The sequence below is a fragment of the Gallinula chloropus genome, assembly GCF_964237585.1.
Source record: "Gallinula chloropus genome assembly, chromosome: 1".
NCBI classification, from domain to species: domain Eukaryota; kingdom Metazoa; phylum Chordata; class Aves; order Gruiformes; family Rallidae; genus Gallinula; species Gallinula chloropus.
The window spans coordinates 19,163,640-19,182,523 of NC_140085.1; the positions used below are offsets into that span (position 1 = coordinate 19,163,640).

At 50.8% G+C, this 18,884-nt stretch overlaps 2 protein-coding genes across 2 annotated transcripts; one reads left to right on the top strand and one right to left on the bottom strand.

Annotated features, from left to right (window-relative positions):
* The first annotated feature begins 280 nt into the window (after positions 1-280).
* RPS19BP1 (ribosomal protein S19 binding protein 1) lies at positions 281-2,629 on the top strand. Its single transcript, XM_084265570.1, has 4 exons — positions 281-343; positions 458-598; positions 906-1,003; positions 1,987-2,629. The coding sequence occupies exons 1-4, from the start codon at positions 295-297 to the stop codon at positions 2,119-2,121; spliced, it is 423 nt and encodes a 140-aa protein (XP_084121696.1). The 5' UTR covers positions 281-294; the 3' UTR covers positions 2,122-2,629.
* Positions 2,630-11,296: 8,667 nt separating this feature from the next.
* On the bottom strand, positions 11,297-14,293 carry ATF4 (activating transcription factor 4). Its single transcript, XM_084261356.1, has 3 exons — positions 14,109-14,293; positions 12,761-13,075; positions 11,297-12,230 (listed from the first exon to the last, which is right to left on the bottom strand). Exons 2-3 carry the CDS (start codon positions 12,975-12,977, stop codon positions 11,383-11,385), a joined length of 1,065 nt encoding a protein of 354 aa, XP_084117482.1. The 5' UTR covers positions 12,978-13,075; positions 14,109-14,293; the 3' UTR covers positions 11,297-11,382.
* Positions 14,294-18,884: the final 4,591 nt, after the last annotated feature.

Here is an 18,884-nt window from a genome sequence, read left to right on the forward strand (position 1 = left end):
GTAATGCAGCGGGCTCACAGGCCGGCTGCCGGATCACACGCTGCAGAAGGGGGAGAGAGAGGCGATAAGGAATGGCCACCAGCAAGAACATGGCGCATTCGGCGTGTGCGACCCGCGCCCAGGAGGAGCGTAAAGGAACTCATCGCAACATGGCGCCGCAGCTCTTCCCGCCCAAACCCCGCCGCCTCTCCCTCGACGCCTGCGCGCCGGGTCACGCACGGCGCCGGACGTGCGTCGCGGAAGCGGCGTCACGGGCGGGGCGGAAGTTGGCCGGCGGCTCGGGGCTGTGTGGCCATGTCGGCTTCCCTCCTGCGGCGCGGCCTGGAGCTGCTGGAAGCGCCGGGTGGGCCCGCGGGGACCGGGGGCGACGGAGCGGGGCGGGGCGGGACGGGACGGGACGGGACGCGGCTGTTCCCGGCGCGCGGTTTGAGTAATCCCGTTCCTCTTCCCGCTGCAGGCCAGGGAAAGGCCCCGCCGGGGCTCCAGCGGGAGCGGGACGGCCCCAGGCCGGCGCGGGCGGCGAGGCGGAGGAAGAAGGCGCCGGAGCTCGACAAGAACAAGGCCACGATCAAGGGCAGAGTCGTTAAGTCCGCGATAGGTGAGTGCCGGCCGCCTGCGGGGCAAGGGGAGGCAGCTTTGCCGCCCTTCACGGCTCTCGCACCGGGTCCCCCGTGGTGTCCCGCAGCCCCCCTCCCGGTCGCTCGTATCCTCCTTCCCTTCCCATCCTGCTGGATGCCCTTCTGGTGTCTCCCGCTTAAAACCATCCTGATCTGTGGAAGCACCCCTGTCCCTGAACCACAGCAGTGTCTCTTTCTCCCAGGGCTTTGGCGATCCCCCAGTGTCTCTCTTTTCGTGCTGCCTGGATGAGCAGCTGATGTGTCTTATCTCACTCTGCTCTGACCTAGAGGAGTATCACAAGAGGAAGGCTGTGAATCACCTGAGTGCAAACCTGCGGTACATGCTGAAGGGACGATGTGTTGCAAACAAAGCCATCACAGAGCAAGTAAGACCATCTCTTCTTTATTTGGGGATTTGCTTCTGCTGAAGAACACAGGTGGATAGGAGTCATCCCCAGGTCTTCCAGTTTAGACCCTGTGCAGAGAAGTCAGTCGGGTTTCTGTCAGGAAGAAGGCTTGAGAAACTTCTGTGTGCACTGGCAAAGCACCTTAATAAGCTCCAAGCTTTTGTTGACATGCTGTCACATGTGATGTTCCATGATGCTGGTTAAAGCCTATGAACAACTGTCAGCTTTTCCTGATTGCCAGAGATATTTCATAGCTTCAGCTGGCAGAGAAACCCTGGTTCAGGCCTTCTCCTTACAGTTGATTCATTTGTCCTTCTCTGTAGCTGGAGGCTCTTTAGCAAGTAACAAGATGTGCTCTTGCCTCATGCCTCAGGAATTTCATAGCATCTTGAACGATGTTTCTCATAACCTGAGAATTTAACAAGGGGTCTTCCCCAGCATTTTGTTCTGTGCAAGGATTTGAAGAGAATAGCTGACACGGTGCAAATCTAAGGATGTTTTTATGAGACATGGGTTTTTAACTTACACAGATAAACCAAGTTGTTTAGGTCAGTGTTTCTCAGGCTGAAGATTGTGAAAGGAGGTGATAGTGTATTCGAAAATGCTGGGGGAATTTCACCAGCTTGCTGGGTTTTTTCAGGTTGTCTTGAGGGGAGACGCAATAAAAGAAGGTCACAGTTTCACAAATGTCTGAATTGAGATGAAGTGTTTCTGTCTCTGTGATAGTTACCAGACAGCAGTTGCCAGACTTGGCTCCAAAAATAGTAGGTTGATATTTGCTGTTGTCCCAGTGACTGGTTAACACCAGTGATTGCCTCTCACTTTTCTTGGGGAGCATTCCAGGATATAGCAGGGTGCCAGCAGAATATAAGGGATGCTGTAGGTGAGCTTGAAAATCAGTTTTGTGGTTTGCTCTGGACAACACTGTTTCTTTTCTTATTCCCCTTTTTCATTGTCTGAAGGTTCTTGCTCAGAACAGAGGGAGGAAGTCCAAAGATCTGCCTCCAAAGAAGGTGGCAAAGAAGAAACCTGAGGGCACTGTCTTTACTGAAGAAGATTTCCGTAAATTTGAGAGAGAATACTTTGGGAGACCGTAAGCAACATGACAGGGGTTCTCACAGCTCCAGTCTTTCTGCAGCTGAGCATTCAGCAGGCAGGACTGGCTGTTTCCTCAGCCTGATTGAGATGGGACGCCGGAGAAGTGCCTCTGTCAGCAAGTATTTTGGTGTCACACTTGCAGAGCAGCTCTGCATCTGTGCAGAACTTGTTACTTGTCAGCAAGAGCCATGGAGGTTTCCTTGGCTCTGAGGTGCGTTGTCCTTACCTCCAGCCAACGTCTTGCATTCTTGATGTAGAAAGGTGGACCAAGCCAAATATAAAACCCTTCCTCAGGGTGTGAGGCTTCTGCTACCTGTGTTATTGGGCAGGAAGCATTTAAATTACTGTATCTGAACAGAAATGATTTGGACCAGCAGCAATAAATCATCAGGAGGGAAGGGTGCTTTGAGAAGTCTGTTGAACTGCAGTTTCTGTTCTTATTCCAGCCTGTGTCAGGTTTTTGAGTCGTTGTAAGAACTTTGTGTGTGTTGTTTGATTAAATGACTGATGCAGACACTGCCTGTCTTTGCCTTTGTAATGATGATTGTTACAACAGGCTAGGATTGATGAAGACAAACCGTGTCACTGTTCTAATCCAAGCATCCCTCTCCTGAGGATGACTAAATGGTGTGAATGGCCTTGCCTCTTGCTGATTCATGTTGACAAACATATTTAATCTGACATGCTGAGGCCTTCAAAAAGCTCAGGATGGAACAGAGATGACTCCTATTCTGTCAGCTCAGTGTCTTTACTCTCCAAAGAAGAGTTTTTACATGGAGAAAGTTGTCCCTTTGGCTGTGTACAGCTGAGCTTCCCAGTGAGATGCTCAGAGGGCAGCACTACTGGGCGCTGCCAGCTCCTGTAGCCAGGAGGGGTTGTCACCCAGATATCAGCCTTGGCATGAAGTTAAAAGCTTTTGAGCTAGACGTTGTGGTGCTGGGTTGGGGATCTATTTTCTAATTTTTTTTTCTATTAGGCTACTGCTGCAACAAATAAAAGGCCCAGCAGATGGGAGTGTTGTTCCAGGCACTTCCTTGCTAAACCACTATAAATACGTCTTTTTGGAGCTCCTACCACTGCCCTTTCCTCCTGTTTACACAAGGAGATATGAAGTGTGTTCCCTTTTGGGGGGGAAAAAAATGGTGAGGAGGACTAATGCCAAGCTCTAGTTAGTCTCGGGAGTTGATTACAAAGGGCTGGGCTGACCTGAGTGACAGCTGTTTAGATGTCAGCACTGCAGGGTATTTGGTATCCTTTCCCTGTCCTCTGACTGTAATTCCTGGTGCTGTCCTCTTAAGTCTGCACCTCCTCTGTGGTGGTGTTTTCCCCTCTGTCTGCCTCAGAGGGAAGGTCACCCAGATGTACAAGGTCCAGACAGGGGAAATAGCAAACATACTGAAATGACCGAAATGGGGAGCATACTGGAAATTGTGCAATAGCTTGTGGGAGGGGATTTCTTGTAACAACATCAAGTTCAGCTATCTGCAGCCAAAACTGGTAAATATAGAACTGGTTTGGGCTGGGGTAGAGTTATTTTTCTTCATAGCGGCTCATCCGGGGCTGTGATCTGGGTTTGTGCTGGAAGCAGTGTCGATGAGACAGGGACGCTGCAGTTAGTGCTGCGCAGTGTTTGCTCACAGCCCCAGCAGTGAGCAGGCTGCAGGTGCACAGAGGGGGCACAGCCAGGGTATTCTATGCCACGGGATGTCCTGCTTGGCATATAGAGCTGGGGAAAGAAGGAGGAAGGGAGAGGCATCAGGAGTGATGGCATTTCTCTTCCCTAATAATGGTCACATGCGATGGAGCCCTGCTTTCCTGGGGATGGCTGAACACCTGCCTGCTGATGGGAATTGGCAAACAAATTCCTAGTTTGCCTTTGCATGCACGGATTTTGCTTTACTTGTTAAACTGTTCTTACCTCAGCCCATGAGTTTTCACACTTTTCTGATTCTCTCCCCCATCCTTTTGAGGGGGGAAGTGAGCAAGCAGCTGTGTGGTGTTTAGATGCCAACAGGTTAAACAACAAAATGTTCAAAGACCAATTCCCTTCTTTTTCAAGTTGTTCTTGCCCCCAAAGTTAAAAAAAACATGGAGGGGAAGGGAGGGGGAGATAGAATGTTTGCTTCTTGTTAAGAATGGAAAAAGTAATTGAGCAAAACGTGTGCAGCACGTGTCTGCCTGCAACCTCTGCACACTGCCTGCTGCAGTGTGCGTGTTGCTGGTCTAACACATGCAGCTCTGTGTGAAGCTGTCATGGAGACAACTAATGGTGTCAAAAAGCTGGCTGTGCCACCAGACTTTGAAAGTGGTGTGTTTCTGGGGTGTTATTTCATTTTGAGCCTTCATCCTCAGTACTTAGCAGTTCCTTTGACCTTACACAGGTCCTTTGTGGCACCCCCTGCACCTCCTCTACCATCTCCTCCTTGTTCCTGTGGTTGTTCAGCTCCTGGGCCCTGCTTGTGCAGGCTGAGGGAAGCAAGGCCACCCCTTGTTGCTCCAGAAGGGATCACTAGGGCAATGCGGCTCACTGGCTGTGTACAAAACCCGGCTTGTTTGCTGCAAGCATAAGCAAAGGGGAAAGCTGGAAAGCTGCTCCCTCAAGGTTAATGAGGGCCCAGAGTGGTTTTCCCCAAGGATAACCCCTGATTTGTGGAGTTGGATGGGAGTTCTCACCATTGGCTGAAAGGCTGTTAGGGCCAACAGAAGTAATTGACACACTTTTTGTGGCTGTATGCAATGAAGCATTGTATTGTTTAAGAGGGTAAAAGTACCTGGCAGACTGGACTTTGCCATCTGAAATTAAACTTGGATGTACAGCCAACAGAATCCTTGAATAAATGAAATGTTATCTTGGAGGAGGAAAGAAATCCGAGCAGAATGGGTGGCTCTAGATAAATCATCCTTTGCAAGGACAAAGATCAGATATGTTCTGGCCTTGATTTTTTTCATCCTCTCTAGCAGGCCTGGAGTTCCTACAAAAAAGCAGCAGTGCCACCCCTACACTGGGTAAACAAGGGCAGGAGTTGACCCCCGAGGCAAATGTCTTTAAGCTCCAAGGATAAATAGGTGCCAGCCTGTCACATGTCCCTGGTGTTGAGCTACAGCTAAACATTCTCTTATGCTCCCAGCTGTCTGCATTATGGTCTAGCCGTGCCTATAGCATGGCGTGTGCATCTCTCCTTTCCTTGCAGCCAGACTCTGCTGCCCTACACAAGACCAAAGGGGGGGGTCAGGGGAAGAGCAGCTCCCATAGCTGCTTTTTCTACTCGGTCCCTGACCTCCAGTTCCCACGCTGGAAGGTAACACGCTGCAGCCCGCAGCCCTCGGACTGGCCGGATGTCATTTTTCTCCCACGCAGCTGTGAGCAGAAATGCAAGGATGCATCCCACTGCTGAGGGCTGAGGGCTGCATGCTCTCTGAGCTCATCGCGCTGCTGGCTCTCTTCCCAGCTCTGCGACACCAGCTGAGCATCCTGCAGTAGAAAATAGATGCAGCTGAGCTAGGGAAGAAGGAGGATGCCATCTTACAGTGCATCCCCACCCACATACAGCAGGGAGTCAGAATGGGAGGAGGCAGCAGCAGCTTTAATATAAATGCAAATTAAAGCTCTAGAGCGTTATTAATGTGGTAGAATCTTTCCAGGGAAATGGTTTAGATGAGGTAGAATGGTTCCCAGATGCTCAGTGTTGAGCTAGCTCATTGTGAATAAGATTCATCAGGCCGGTTAATGGCCTATTGCTTCTTAGCTATATGCACAGAAACCAAGCAGGAACACTTGTCTGGATGGGTACAGGCTAATGTAAGCTGATACAGCCTCTGCCATGTCAGCAAGCCTTTAATGTTGCAGTGTAGAAAGCAAGAACAGCTAATACCAGCGTTACATGTGTATCAGGAGAGAGGAGCATTGCTAATGTAAACCCTGAGAACGTGTTTGTTTATGACACTAATCAACTTCTCACCTCTGAAATGACCTAGCAGTAACAAACCTGGCGGTGAATGAAAGGCAGACTGTAAAATTTGCTCAGGCAAACAAGTGCTGAAAAGCCTCTGGGAGGAAACCAGGAGGGGAGAGTCCTAAAAGCCTTCAGGAAGCTCAGTCTCTGTTTTCTTTTTCATGACCAGCTTCCATGTCAGTCTCTCTGATGATAAACACAACATCAGCACCTACAACACTCCTGAGCAGTGAGGGACTGGTTATTGTAGAAAGGGTGCACAGCAGCAGTGCCCCAAATAGCTCACAAAGAAAACTCAGGGCAAAAGGAAGTTTCTGATTTTGAGACAAGAAGAGCCATCAGCTCCATTAAAAATGAGGTGTATGAAAAGCAGCAGGCTGCCTAATGCCAGCTTACAGCTCAGAAGGTGGAACCCCAGCCAAGCCAGGCTGAAGGGTCAGTGGGTTTGAGACGGATTAAAGGTTTGCATGTCTATCCATAGTCACACTAAGTAGAGTGAACAGTGCCAACCACTTACTGGTGGGGGCAGGGGAAATAAAAAGCATGAAGGTTGGTCAGCAGCTGTCTACAGGGTTATGTGCACCTTTTTCTGAACGAATTAGCTGTTGGCAGGGCTCGCTGGTGATCCAGCCAAGCTGGTCTGTCCTGAGCTGCACCATCTGCGTGCCAGCAAGTTCATTTATCTCCTTTAATGGGACGCAAAGACTAGGTCTCCTTGTCCAGCTGTCCATGAACTGCAATGGAGATCTAGAGGAGTTACAGGACTAGGAGATTCTCTGCCCTATATAAAATAAGCTGACGTGTCTGCTGCGCTTGGAACTTGCCCCCTGCCATTTTATAAGAGGGTGTGTGCGTGTAAAAGAGAGGAAACGAGCAGCTGAAGGAGAAATGAGAGGCAGCTAGCCATTACTTTGAGAACATGCCCCTGTGTAACAGGGAAATTGGAGCGTGTGGGTACAGCCAGCTTCATTTGGTGGCTTGTGACACTGCATGAGTGCACTGGAAGTAATGCAAAAACAGCATGCTTGGGATACCTGAGCAGCCAAAACAGCATTGCCTAGGTTGGAGGAGCAAACTCCTCTGGTAATTCACAAGGTCCAACTAAAGAGCTTGAAGCATTTCAACAGGAAATTGAGCAAAACTGAGCTTTTTTTTTTTTTGGGGGGGGGGGGGGGCGGGGGGAGATGACAGCAAAGGATGCTTATGCTAAGACCCCAAGACTGTCTTTACACTGTAAATGAAGTGTAACAGGAATGTACATGCTGGGCTGCATGGCAAGGCTGTGAATCCATCAGGAGGATAGAGGAAGGTAGGATGTCTCCAGAAGCTACCTAAACTGTATGAAGAAAAAAATAATATAGACAAGATGGAAATGATGCATATAGGAAGGGCAATGTAGATCCTGCTGTTTCTGAAGCCCTTAGTCAAGAGAAGGGTAAAGAAAACTGCTGTTATTCAGACCAAATCCTTACAGATTTTCCCCCCCCAGAACAGGCTTTCTGAATTAGAAACAGGTTTAGTAAGTGGAAACGAAGGGTGGCTACATGGTAGCGAGGGTTGGGAAACCAAGGGACATCTCAAAACAGCGAAAGTAAATGGATGTGCTCAGAGCAGGAGCTGAACCATACCTGGAAAAAAAGGTGAGGCAATACTTAATGAGGCTGTGGGAAATGCAAGCAAGACAAGGAAGACATTTTTCTCAAGAAACACGTGACTCCTCTCTGGAGAGGACGTGGCTTTGGGGCCGAGGCAGAAGGGGCTGTGACCGAACTACCACTGTGTGAAATTGTTTCAATCAGAATAACCCACTTTTTCCTTCTACCGGTCCAGCTCAGCAGTGCTGAGGGAGCATTCATCTCCCAAAGGACAGCCTGTCCTTGCAGCTATTTTGGGCTTGCTGCTAGGGCAAAAGCTATCCAGAAGATTTTTATCATCCTTATTTCTTCATGCTCCAAAGCTGCAGCTGGGGATTTATTTTTGCAAACGCCCTGCAAAGGTGCATCTGGTTCTGTGAACAGGCGTGCCAGGAAGCGGTGAGCAGCAGTGGTGGTTTCCTCTTCTCGTTTGCAGAGAGAAGTGTGAGCACCTGGGTCTCTAGAGGCAGGGCAAAGAGGAAGGTAGTTATAAATATCGTCAGAGCAGCAGAAACAAGCTTGTGAGAAGAGGCTGTGTGTTGTCAGGGCAGCTTTGTGATCGACTCGGGGTTGGCTGGTTGTTCTGCAATACCAGACGCTGGTTTACCACGCAGTACAAGATCAGCCAAGCGATCAGCAGCCCGAGGGTGACGCACGCTGTGCGTGTGAGGTCCACTTCACTGCCCTTCATTCAGAGGAGAAAAAATGAGACACAAATCCCATCAGCTGTGCCAGCTTCAGATTCAAATAGCTTTTATATAATGCAGATTAGGGACGGGGAGGAATTCTGCTGTTTCCAAGCATGCATTAGAAGTGGGCAGCAGGTAAAGCCTGCATTTCATGCACTACAATCTATTTCTGGACATGGCATCGTGCTGTGTGCGAGCTGCAAGCATTTGATTGAAGCAGATTTGTTCCGAGAGGCTGCAGGGAAAAGAAGTCAGCTCCTACAGACTGCAAAATACCAAATCAGTCGCCAGGCAGGAGGCTGTCAGAGTCCTCCTCACATGGGCTGGGACTTGTAACCTGAGTGTCCTTGGTGTTCTGGTGCGTTGTGCCTAACACAAGCCTGGAGGAAAACGCTAAAGGAAAAATTCAGAGGAAGAGCCAGCCCTAATCTCTAGCCAGTATAAAAGCTTAACTAAGTTACTAAGTATGGAAACACGGCGTCATCTCAGCAGGCGTTGTGTAAGGGTGCCATACTGGCTGCAAGCTCGGAGCCGCAGCAGATGGTAACGCCGCCAACCACTCTTTAAGGGCAGGTTTCTGGTTCTCCTGCAAGGCCTCCTATGAAACACACTCATGGACAGAGAGCAAAGCAGCACGGGTGCGTCAGGCATTCCTTGTCTCCTGCTCCAGCTCTGATCTTCCTCCCTTGGAGTGAGTGTAATTTGGTAAATTGGAGCTACATACTCTCTGGAGGGCTGTAGAAACCAGAACCATGTATTTACCAGCCAGCAGAGACGCTGCCTCATCTGCCTGCGGAGCACAGACTCAAATAGAACTGACTTTAGCCAAGGGTGGCCCACGGACAGCCCCGCCATGGGGTGGGATGGGGGGTAAACATGCTGACAATCTCCAGGCTTTGGGTGAGCTGAGTAAGGGCTGTAAAATAAACCAGGCTGCTGCCAGGCTTAGTCAGAAGATCCAATGGCTCTAAAGGAAGAGGAGGTGGTCGCCTCATGTTTGCAAAGAGGGATTTGTCCAAAGAGAAGAGGCGGGGTTTGCCCTGCCCAGCGAAGTTCATACATTCATAATGGTTACCATGTTTTCTATGGCTCAATTGAGACCAAGCACATTGTCACCTCAGGTGCAGATTTGATCCATCAAGAGCAACACTGTCCTGTTCATTGGGCTTTCCTGCCTCCAATTATCCCCATTCCCTGCCTTGCAGGTACAAGTGATCTGAAAGAAACCTCTTGGGTTGCTTTACTTCCCAAAACAGTAACAGTTCCTCATCCCTGCATGCAGTCACCAGTAAATTCTGAAGAACAAAGCAGCACTTAAAGCAGGACCTCCGTGTCCTTGACAATTCACATTTGTATAGTACACAGTGGTCAAAGCATTGACTCACGAGGTGAGAGATGGGTGGATGCTCCTGTGAAGGTGAGGAGTCCAAGCTGAGACTCAAACAACGGGGAACTTGCTATCTCATGAAACCTAAGGTGAGAGCATTACTTACCCACACAAATTTCAATGTGGCATGAGCCCCCAAGTCCTGACACAAGTCTTTTTACTGTAATTTAAATAGGATCTGTGTCACTCACACATCAGCTTTAAGCAGAGAGAGACAGGTCAAGTCCCCACTCCAGCGCTGGCTGGAGCCAAGTACTGGCTAAGGCCAGGCCTGAAGCCTTGTGCACACACCAGCCAGGCTGGGACATGCTGGTGCCTGAGCTGGGCAGCTTGCTGGGTCCTGTCAATGCAAGTGAGAAGGAATTTTCACTCCTTGGGGAAGGATGGGCATGTCCACATGCCAAGGCTGGCTCCAGCAGGCCAAGCAGGGATTAAATGCTGCTAAATCTGGGTATCGGTGGCTCCCCCCCAAAAAGAAAAATCCCTCCCCCCAAATGCCTAAAAATGGCATGCCCCTAATCCTGAAGCTTGTTAGCAGAGTACAGCCATGCTGGATGGGGAATTTCACTGGCCTTCAGCACCTAACAGAACTAGAAACAACCAGAAAAGTTCCTTATACTGAGTGGTCAGGCTGAAAACTTCCCCATTAATCAACATCTACAGGCAGACACCACCCTGCTACCCAGGCTCCTCCTGCCCATCATCCTGAAGCCCTCTGCAGCGTTAATAGAGAAGCCAGCACAGCAGGGTAGGGTTTTTCTTTCTGTTGCCTCTTCTGTCACCCACAGCAGCCCCACTCAGCAGTGCTGGCACCAGGAGCCCAGACACAGTTCTATGTCAGCAGCCCCCCCCCCCCACCCCGATGCATGCACAGCACCTTCCCCTCACCAGCTGTGTTTGAGCTTTTTACAGACCAACTCATCTGGCCCCTTGGCAGCAGCCAAGTGCACATTTACACCTCACAGCTGGACTCCTCTGGCACTACCCATCCTTGAAAGGACCATGAGTACCCCCACCCACGTGCCCAGGTTGACACAGCAGCCCAAGAGCAGCCCCTACCCCAAGCCCACCAATCACCCTCATGACTCAACACACTCACAGGCAGGAGAAACCAGACACACCAGTGCAAGGCTCCCATCCTTTGCTGCTACAAAGCTGCTGACTTCTTAAATTTACCACGAGCTGATTTAATGGTACCCCACCAGCAGCCTTACTACACTCTACTCTCCCATTTGACTTCTTCAAAGGTAACAGTAATACAGAAAGCCTCAGGTCACCCCTGTGTGGTTTCAGCAACTGCAGTGCTCTCAGGCCACAGCTGGCAACCTCCCCCATGACCAGTTGAACAAAAGCTCTTCCTGTACAGTTGCCCAGCCCCAGCTGCCCAGCCACACACTGCATCACCCCTTCCCAAGCCCAGCAGTGATGGCATCTGTGTTTACACCAAGGCATGGTGCAAGCTGGGCAAGCTTTACACAGCCCCAGTTATGACCAGACAGCACAACTGCAGGTTTACTATAAAATAATTTATTAAGACAACAACACACAGCTTTAGCAGACATTTATATACACATGCACATGCAAACTGCCGACTACCCTACTCGGGGACTCTAGCTCTTTTACCCTTGGCCTTGCGTACCTCTTCAATCAGATCTTTTAAGTACTGAATTTCCTTACTAAGGGAATCTGCTTTCTCCTTCAGGGCCTGATTCTTCTGCTCCAAGTCTCTGCACTCACCAGACAGTGCTTCCTGCTCTGCCCTCTTCTTCTGCCGGTAACGTGTGGCAGCAGTCTTATTCTGCTCCATCTTTTTCAGTTTCTTATCTATTTTCTTCTCCCCCTTCATCTTTGCTGACACTGCCTTCTCTGCAGGGTGATCGTACGGTTTGGACCGCACAGAGCCACAGTTGGCGTCTGTGGGGAACTGGTTGTCATTGGGGGATCCAAGTGAATTGGTAGGACTGTGTTGGGGGGTTCCCAGGTAGGAGTCTGGGCTCATGCATATCCCGCTATCATCAGAATGGTTCTCCTCCTCTTTCTCAGACTTAGTGATCACTACTACAAAGGTGGGGCCCTCCTGCTTTCTTTCTCCTTCCAGAACATCCACTTCACTGCCTAGATCTAAACTGAACGAATGGTCTGGAGTGGAAGTCAGAGACCCTGGGGAGAGGGGAAAAGACCAAAGGGAAGCCAACGGGGCCATTGGATCTGCTCCAATTGGAGACTCGGGGAGATGGGTGATTAGGTCAGTAATCAGTGGAGGTTCTTTGTTAAATTCCTGGATGGTAGGGTTAAATAGGAGATCACACGTGTCTTCCAACGTGGCCATCAGCTCGTCTGGTGAGACGGTGGCTTCCAGATGTTCCATACCTAACAGGGCATCAAAATCAAATTCTTTCAGATCCATCTTCTCCACCATCCACTCCATGCCTGAGAAGGCATCCTCTGCACAGTAGAAAAAATATTAATGTTAACCAGGAACAATGGAACTCAACACTTCTGAAAACAGTCTAGAAACTCATTTGGTAAAATCTTCCCTGCCTCTTACACTGGAATGAAAAAAATCAACCATCAGAAAAAAACCCCACTGGCATTCAGTTGCAGAAGACCACAGGGCACACGATGAAAGCTCCCAGCTGTTCCCACATTCCATCCCACTTACTCTAAGACCATAAGAATTCAGGGCCATTTGAAACAGGAACACTTGTTTCTTGTGACCTCTGCTAGGGAGTAGTAGCCTAACAGCTGCTATGTTATTAGAAGTGACACTCTGTTGTCCTTCACTGTACCCCAGTCCAGTAACAGCAATTCCCTATTGTGTAAGCAGTGTCACACACACGCTTTCCTCATGCAAGTACCTATATGTGACATTGCCTTTAAACTTTAAACTGGTTCAATGTTTAATCAGAATGTTACTAAATATGTTATGTGCCACTATAACTGATGCACTTTATGGAAACTGAAGAGTATCTTACCCTGGCTGCTATCTATGGTGTTGCCTAAACTGTCCACAGCAAGCCAATTGGAGGAGACTGCCTTAGCCTTGTTGCTGGAGAACCCATGCGAACCGAGGGGCTCGGCCACCTCCAGGTAGTCATCTAGGAGTCCCAGACTTTCTTCAGCCACCGAACACGGCTGGCTGAAGGGGGATAACATATCCCCCAACAGCATCTCGCTGTTCAAGAGGCTCATTTTCGTCTGTTTTTAATGCTTTGATGTCGAAGGATGTAGACAAGATGAGGGTCTTTCTGTCGACTACAGCAGAAATGCTGTGTGAAGCCTTGAAAAACCTGCAACGAGAATTGTAACTCATCAGTACTTGTTCAACCAGCACCGTAGTTTTAACCCCGTCCCATCTCAAGGAGTACGGCGGCACCTTCTAGGCTCGTATGCCGTCCCCATTTTCGCGACTGCTCTTTGCCTCCAACAAGCCGAGTCCGCGTTTTAGTTCCCGAATGCCGGCCAGAGTCAGCCGCAGGCTCCAGGTGCCGAGGGCCGCCCCGTTTCCTCCTGCCCAAATATGGGCACGGCTCCTCCGGCCCCACCCCCTTCCCCGTGACTCACGCCCACGCCAGCAGCCGCAGCCATTTCGTGATGCCGCCGCGTCCCTCTCCCCAACCCCCCGCCGCCATTTTGTATCCTGCCACGTTTCCACCGCGGCTCCTGCGCCGGCCGCCGCCCGCGTTTCAGAGGCGGGGGGCGCGTCCTGCTCGGCAGCGAGGATGCGGCGCTGGAGACGAGGTGAAAGAGGACAAGGGACCTCTCGGAAATAAACCGAATCCAGCGCCTGACACCCCCTCCTCCGGAGCTCCCCGAAGGTTGTGCCACCCCCCAGCCTCCCAGGTCATCCCAGACCCAGCGCATTAACGGATCAGCGTCCTGCTGCGCCTTGCGATCACCTCCCGCCTACCGACTCGGGACAATGCGCTCCCGATGCCTCCCAAGCCCCGTTTCCTCCCAGCTCCTGAGCCATTCTCCTTGTCGGGGTAAAGAATCCCTCCCCGAGATGCTTCTTGCCGTTACTCCCACGGAAGCCCCCTGACAAGGAGAATTAAGCTCCCCCCCCGAGCTTTTGGGCATCGTCTTTTCCCGGACGGCGGCAGGCACGGCCCTTCCCGGCACTTCCTGACACCTCAGGCACCCAAGGCAAAGCCCCACGGGGATGCTCCCTACCCCCCACCGCCCAGGTGCTTCATTCCCCAGGATATGCCATCCATCACCAGGCGAGTGCCAAGCCGGCCCCGCAGCCCACCCGAAGGGGAAGCGATGGCGACGAACACTACCCAGGAGAGGGTCTGCCCGTCCCTCTCACACGATACTCACGCCATGGTTGCAGATGCCGGGGGTGTGCCGAGGCCGCCGCCGCTGCTGCTGCGCCCGCTGCACTGGCCGATGCCGCCGCTGGCCCCGCCGCCCTTAAAGAGCCATGGCGGCCAGGGGAGGGGAGGCGAGGCTGCTCCGGTCCACGCGGCGCGGGAAGGCGCTAAAGGCAACGCAGCTCGTCACAGCGACAGTCACACAATGAGGTGGCACCGCCCGCACGCCGGCTTTATATATGTGACGGCGGCCAGCAGAACGAGATCCGGCGTGAGGTGTCCTTCCGCCAGGCGTCACCTGCCGCCCGCCGGCGTCCGCCGAGCCGTAGCTAACCTCCTTAGGCGTCTCTCCCGCCGCTCTTCTGCGGGTTAATCGCGGGAGACACCCGGAAAAGCCACCGCTCCACGGCGGAGCGGCAGCGGAGGGACTATATTTCTTCATGGTGTAGGTCCGCGGCGGAGGAGAGAGCGCGCGTCACGTCATCGGAGCAGCTGAGGCCGCGCCCCTCCCCCCGGCGGGAGCGTTGGCGGAGCTGGGGGGGGGGGAACCGCCAACAAAGACTCGCGCGGGGGGCATCACGCAGATCGCCACGTGGGAAGGGGGGTGCGCTCATTGGATGGGGGGAGGCAGCTCACGTGCACTGTGAGCTGCTATTGGCCGGGGCGCGGAGGAGGCCAGATGCCGGGGGAGGGGGCGAGAAGGGGTGTAGGGGGTGGGCAATGGCGCCCGGGGGCGGGCGGCAGCAGGAGCAGTGGCTGCGTACCCCGCCATGGCCCTGCGCCTTTGCTGAACTGTCCCTCCATGCTGCAAGTGCTCTTCCCCCTTCGTTTCCATCCGCTTCTTTTGTTCACAGAATCATAAGGCTGGAAAAGCCCTTTAAGATCATCAAGTCCAACCCTTCCCAACCTGTGCTAAACCATATCCCGAAGTACCTGCCCTGACCTCTTTCTAAGCGATGGTGACTCAACCCCCTCCCTGGGCAGCCTGTTCCAGACCCTGACAACTCCTTCAGTGAAAATTGTTTTCCTAACATCTAATCTGAACCTTCCCTGGCACAGCTTAATGCCATTTCCCCTTGTCCTTTGTGTTCTCTACACAAAGCCCTGTTGAGGTCCCGGGGGGGGGGGAGCCGGTGGCTGCTGCACAGGCTGAGGCACTGACATGGCTCCCCTGAAGCACTGAGGCAGCGGGACACTGTGGTGGCCTCCTGCTTCCTCAGATAACATGTCAGCCCAGGGCAGCGTGGCCTTCCCTCCCCGACTGCCCCATGCGTGCAGAGCTCAGATTATGGCCGCTTCAGGGCACAGGCTGCATGTTTACATGCGTGACAGCATCCACGTACTCGACCAGAGCCTGCCGGCCTTGCAGCAGGCATGGCGCAGTATTGACCTGCAGCGGTTCACGTGGAGCTTCACTGCAGAGCTGTACTGCTGAGCAGCCAAGCGCATGAGTCTAATTAGTGCCTCGAACCTATGTGGGATCTGAAAATGAAGTTGGTCATTCCCTACTGTGGAACAAGAACTTCTGTCATGAAGTTTCATGCTGACAGTTGCTTCTCTGTTCTCTGTTCAGACATTACTCAGACTGATGTGAGCATGAATGGATCACCTACATAGCCTCACAGCTGTAAAGGGCAGCATCACCTCAGAATGTGTTAAAAGTGCGGTTTCACATTATCTTATGTGTGTGTGCTAAATCACTTTGCTGCTAGGAATGAAGGCAGCCCTCCTCTCTCACCTTATTTCTGGCTACACAGTCCCACCACCTGGTTTGGCCCTCAATGAGCCAGCTCAGCCAGCTAAACTCAGCAGCAAACTAACAGGAGCCAACAGTTTTCTCACAACTTCAGTCCCTTCATTGTTTCACTCAGGTCAGACAAGTGCCGACCAGCACCGGTGTGCTGGGAAAATCGGTACCTGGGTGCGTCCTCGCTGTGCCAGAGCAATCCAGCTTCAAACAGTTGCTTTTCCACGTTGCCAGCTGTGCAGCACGTCATCAGTAAGAGAGCTGTTGGTGGGTCCTTGCTTGTTCAAACATCATCATTCTGTGGGTCAAATTGCTCTCGGCTACTTCTGCAAAAGGCTCCACTGTTTTCCAGGTAAGGCCTCAGCAGTATTTGTGCAAAGCCACGGCCTTCGCTCAGTTTGCTCAGGTGTAGCTGCCTGGAACTTATTAAACAACTTGACCCATGATTTGCAAGGATGGGCGTGACCCAGTCTGTGCTTGCAGCAGTCTGATGTTGCCACCATTGCTGCAAAGCAAAGCACACCTCTCCACATCTGTAAGCTGCACACTAGCAGCTGAATGAAAAAGGCTATTTTTCCCTCCATGGTGCTTTGTTGGGAGGTTGGGGGATTTGTCGTTGTTTTGTTATTTGGGTTTTTTTTTTTTTTGTCTGAAAGCAAGCACAGGTTTTTGAATGACTCACTCATTAAAATGGAGGAAGCAAAGAAAAATGTCCTCCAATGCCAGAAAACACTACAAACAGTGCAGCGATCTAAGATGACTGCTCCGATACATACACCACAGAGCAGGCAGATCTCGCTTCAAAGCAAAGTTTAGAGGACGCAGCAGGTTTTAAAGAAGCCAAGTGGGTGATGGGCTGGGTGGACAATATCTCCATGTCCTGACTGGCTAAGGGAGAGCTCTCACATGCCTGCTTGCCCCTCCTTTAAGTGAAAAGGGTGATTGTACATCTCTAATCGTAGCTAAATAAAAAGAAATGCTGTACACACCCAATCCTTCATCTTAAAAAAGATAATTATAGATTTCACTGAAAGAACTCTGGTTATGTGTGAGCAAGAATCACGCAAGCAAAAATGAAATATTCAATGAGGAACTTAACCCAGATCTGCCTGTTTCCTAGCTGCCTGGTTTTCCTTTTGTGTGTGCACCTATGTGGAAGTTTGTCAGCCTTAAGACCTCCAGAGAGAAACTTTTTAACAATCCCCAATCCAAAAAGTGAAGGCAAGTAACCAGAAGCCAGCCATTTAGTGAACACCGTGTTCTTCCAATACGGTGTTCACTAAATGGCTGCAAATACGGGCTGCAAAATTACTGTTGTTACATAATTTCATGAGCTATATGCCCATTTCCTTTATAAATCATCTCTCTGTATTTGCACATATTATGTTAGAGGTTCCTACTTTGTGTCTAGAGCTTTTGACCAAGGTAGAAGATGCTTCTTTAAGCCCAAGTAACTGTTCCTTGGGAATTTTTGTACAAAAAGATCCAAGTATTTTATAAGCAGAAAACTACAAACTACCTGCTACTAACTCATAGGTGTCTAAAAAGCATTCCTTTCCAGCATTACAGGCTATATTTGTGGCTTGGACACTGAGAAGTCTGGCAGCTCTGAAAAAATAGTATTCACGGTGCAAAAAGGTGGTTTCTGAATGAAGATTGTGCATGGTCAGTGAACTCCTGCTGACATGTTAACAGCTTCAGCACCCTGGATGTTACTGTCCTGCCCTGGGTCCCACACCTCTGCAAAGGGAGCTCCTGTGGCAAGATCCATCCATCCTGAAGCAGAAGCGAGGGCCCAGCCGCAGGCGAAAGGAGCCGCTCGTGCAGAGCTCGCTGCAGGATAGAGGCCAAAGTGACCTTGCTGGCAAGTGATGAACTGCCCTGATAAATACAGCACTGCAGAAAGCCACCTCCAGCCAGACAGCAGCACCACGAGGTGGAAAACTAATACTTCTGCATTCACCCTCCTCCTTCATTAAGATGGAAGGTCAACCACCAGGCTTTATTTATTTCTATTTCTTTTAAAGTTAGCAATTGCAAAGGAAAAGAGGTTTTGTTTTTTTCTACCAACAGGCATGCAGGAGATAAACACGCTGGATGCTGTCCTATTAAGTACACAAAGCCAGGGAGGATGTAAATGTTTCCATAGTAACATCTCCTTGCGCAGTTAGACCGTCTGTATAGGCTGCTCTCTGGCACTGTCAGTGTTGGTGGGGGGGGGGGGAGTATGCCTGTGCCTCTGTAACAGGGAAGCAAGGTGGTGGTGGGGGGGTGTATGGGTACAATATTGCTGGGGCCAGGAGGGTAACCAGTGAAGTAACGGAGATGGAAATGTTTGCTCTTTCCTGGAGTGCTGGGAAAGCCACACATCAGGTGGTGTAGGACCCCTGTGGTGGCACCCAACAGGCAGTTTTGGGGCCTTGCTGAACCTCAGTGGCCCCGGGAAGGGGCAGATGGGCTCTTGGCTGGTCCTGGGCCCTGATGGGGTGGCTGGGAAGGAGGGGACACTGCCTGCTTCAGAAGGATGAGTGTGAGGGGAAGTCCCCAAGGGCATTCATGTGATCATTTCTGACCTTTGAACCTCTCCTGAGAAGAGTCAAGAAGCCTTACCCTCCACTTCAATGAGCAAACCATTTCCAGCAGGAATTTTTCCTGGAGACAAAATGCTGAGGGAAACACAACAGAGGACTGAGGCGAAGCAGCTGGACAGTTCAAGCCATCTTGTGGGAGAATTACCTACAACCTCTACTGCACAGGCTAATTGGCAGTGCTTGGTTGCTTCTCTCCTCATGCGGCACAAACAGATATCTGAGGGATCCTTTCTGCCAGATTCTCATCGTAAGCTCTTTAGGGATTGCTTTACAGACATCTCATTTTAAAACTAGATTGAAAAGCAAGTATACGTGATTAAAGATCAGGCTGGGAGGTACTAGAATCCTTTTATTACACACAAAGAGAAAATAAGTTAGCCATATGCTCTTCCTCATTTATTTTGGACTAGTACACCAAATGGAATCTCTAATAAATCATTCATTG

Bases quoted from the DNA above. Each gene is read 5' to 3' on its own strand.
- RPS19BP1 (XM_084265570.1), top strand. From the start codon at position 295: ATGTCGGCTTCCCTCCTGCGGCGCGGCCTGGAGCTGCTGGAAGCGCCG. The intron at 344-457 runs GTGGGCCCGCGG...TTCCCGCTGCAG, and splicing joins GGAGCTGCTGGAAGCGCCGG to GCCAGGGAAAGGCCCCGCCG. The intron at 1,004-1,986 runs GTAAGACCATCT...CATTGTCTGAAG, and splicing joins ACAAAGCCATCACAGAGCAA to GTTCTTGCTCAGAACAGAGG.
- ATF4 (XM_084261356.1), bottom strand. From the start codon at position 12,977: ATGAGCCTCTTGAACAGCGAGATGCTGTTGGGGGATATGTTATCCCCC. The intron at 12,231-12,760 runs GTAAGATACTCT...TCTACTGTGCAG, and splicing joins CACCATAGATAGCAGCCAGG to AGGATGCCTTCTCAGGCATG.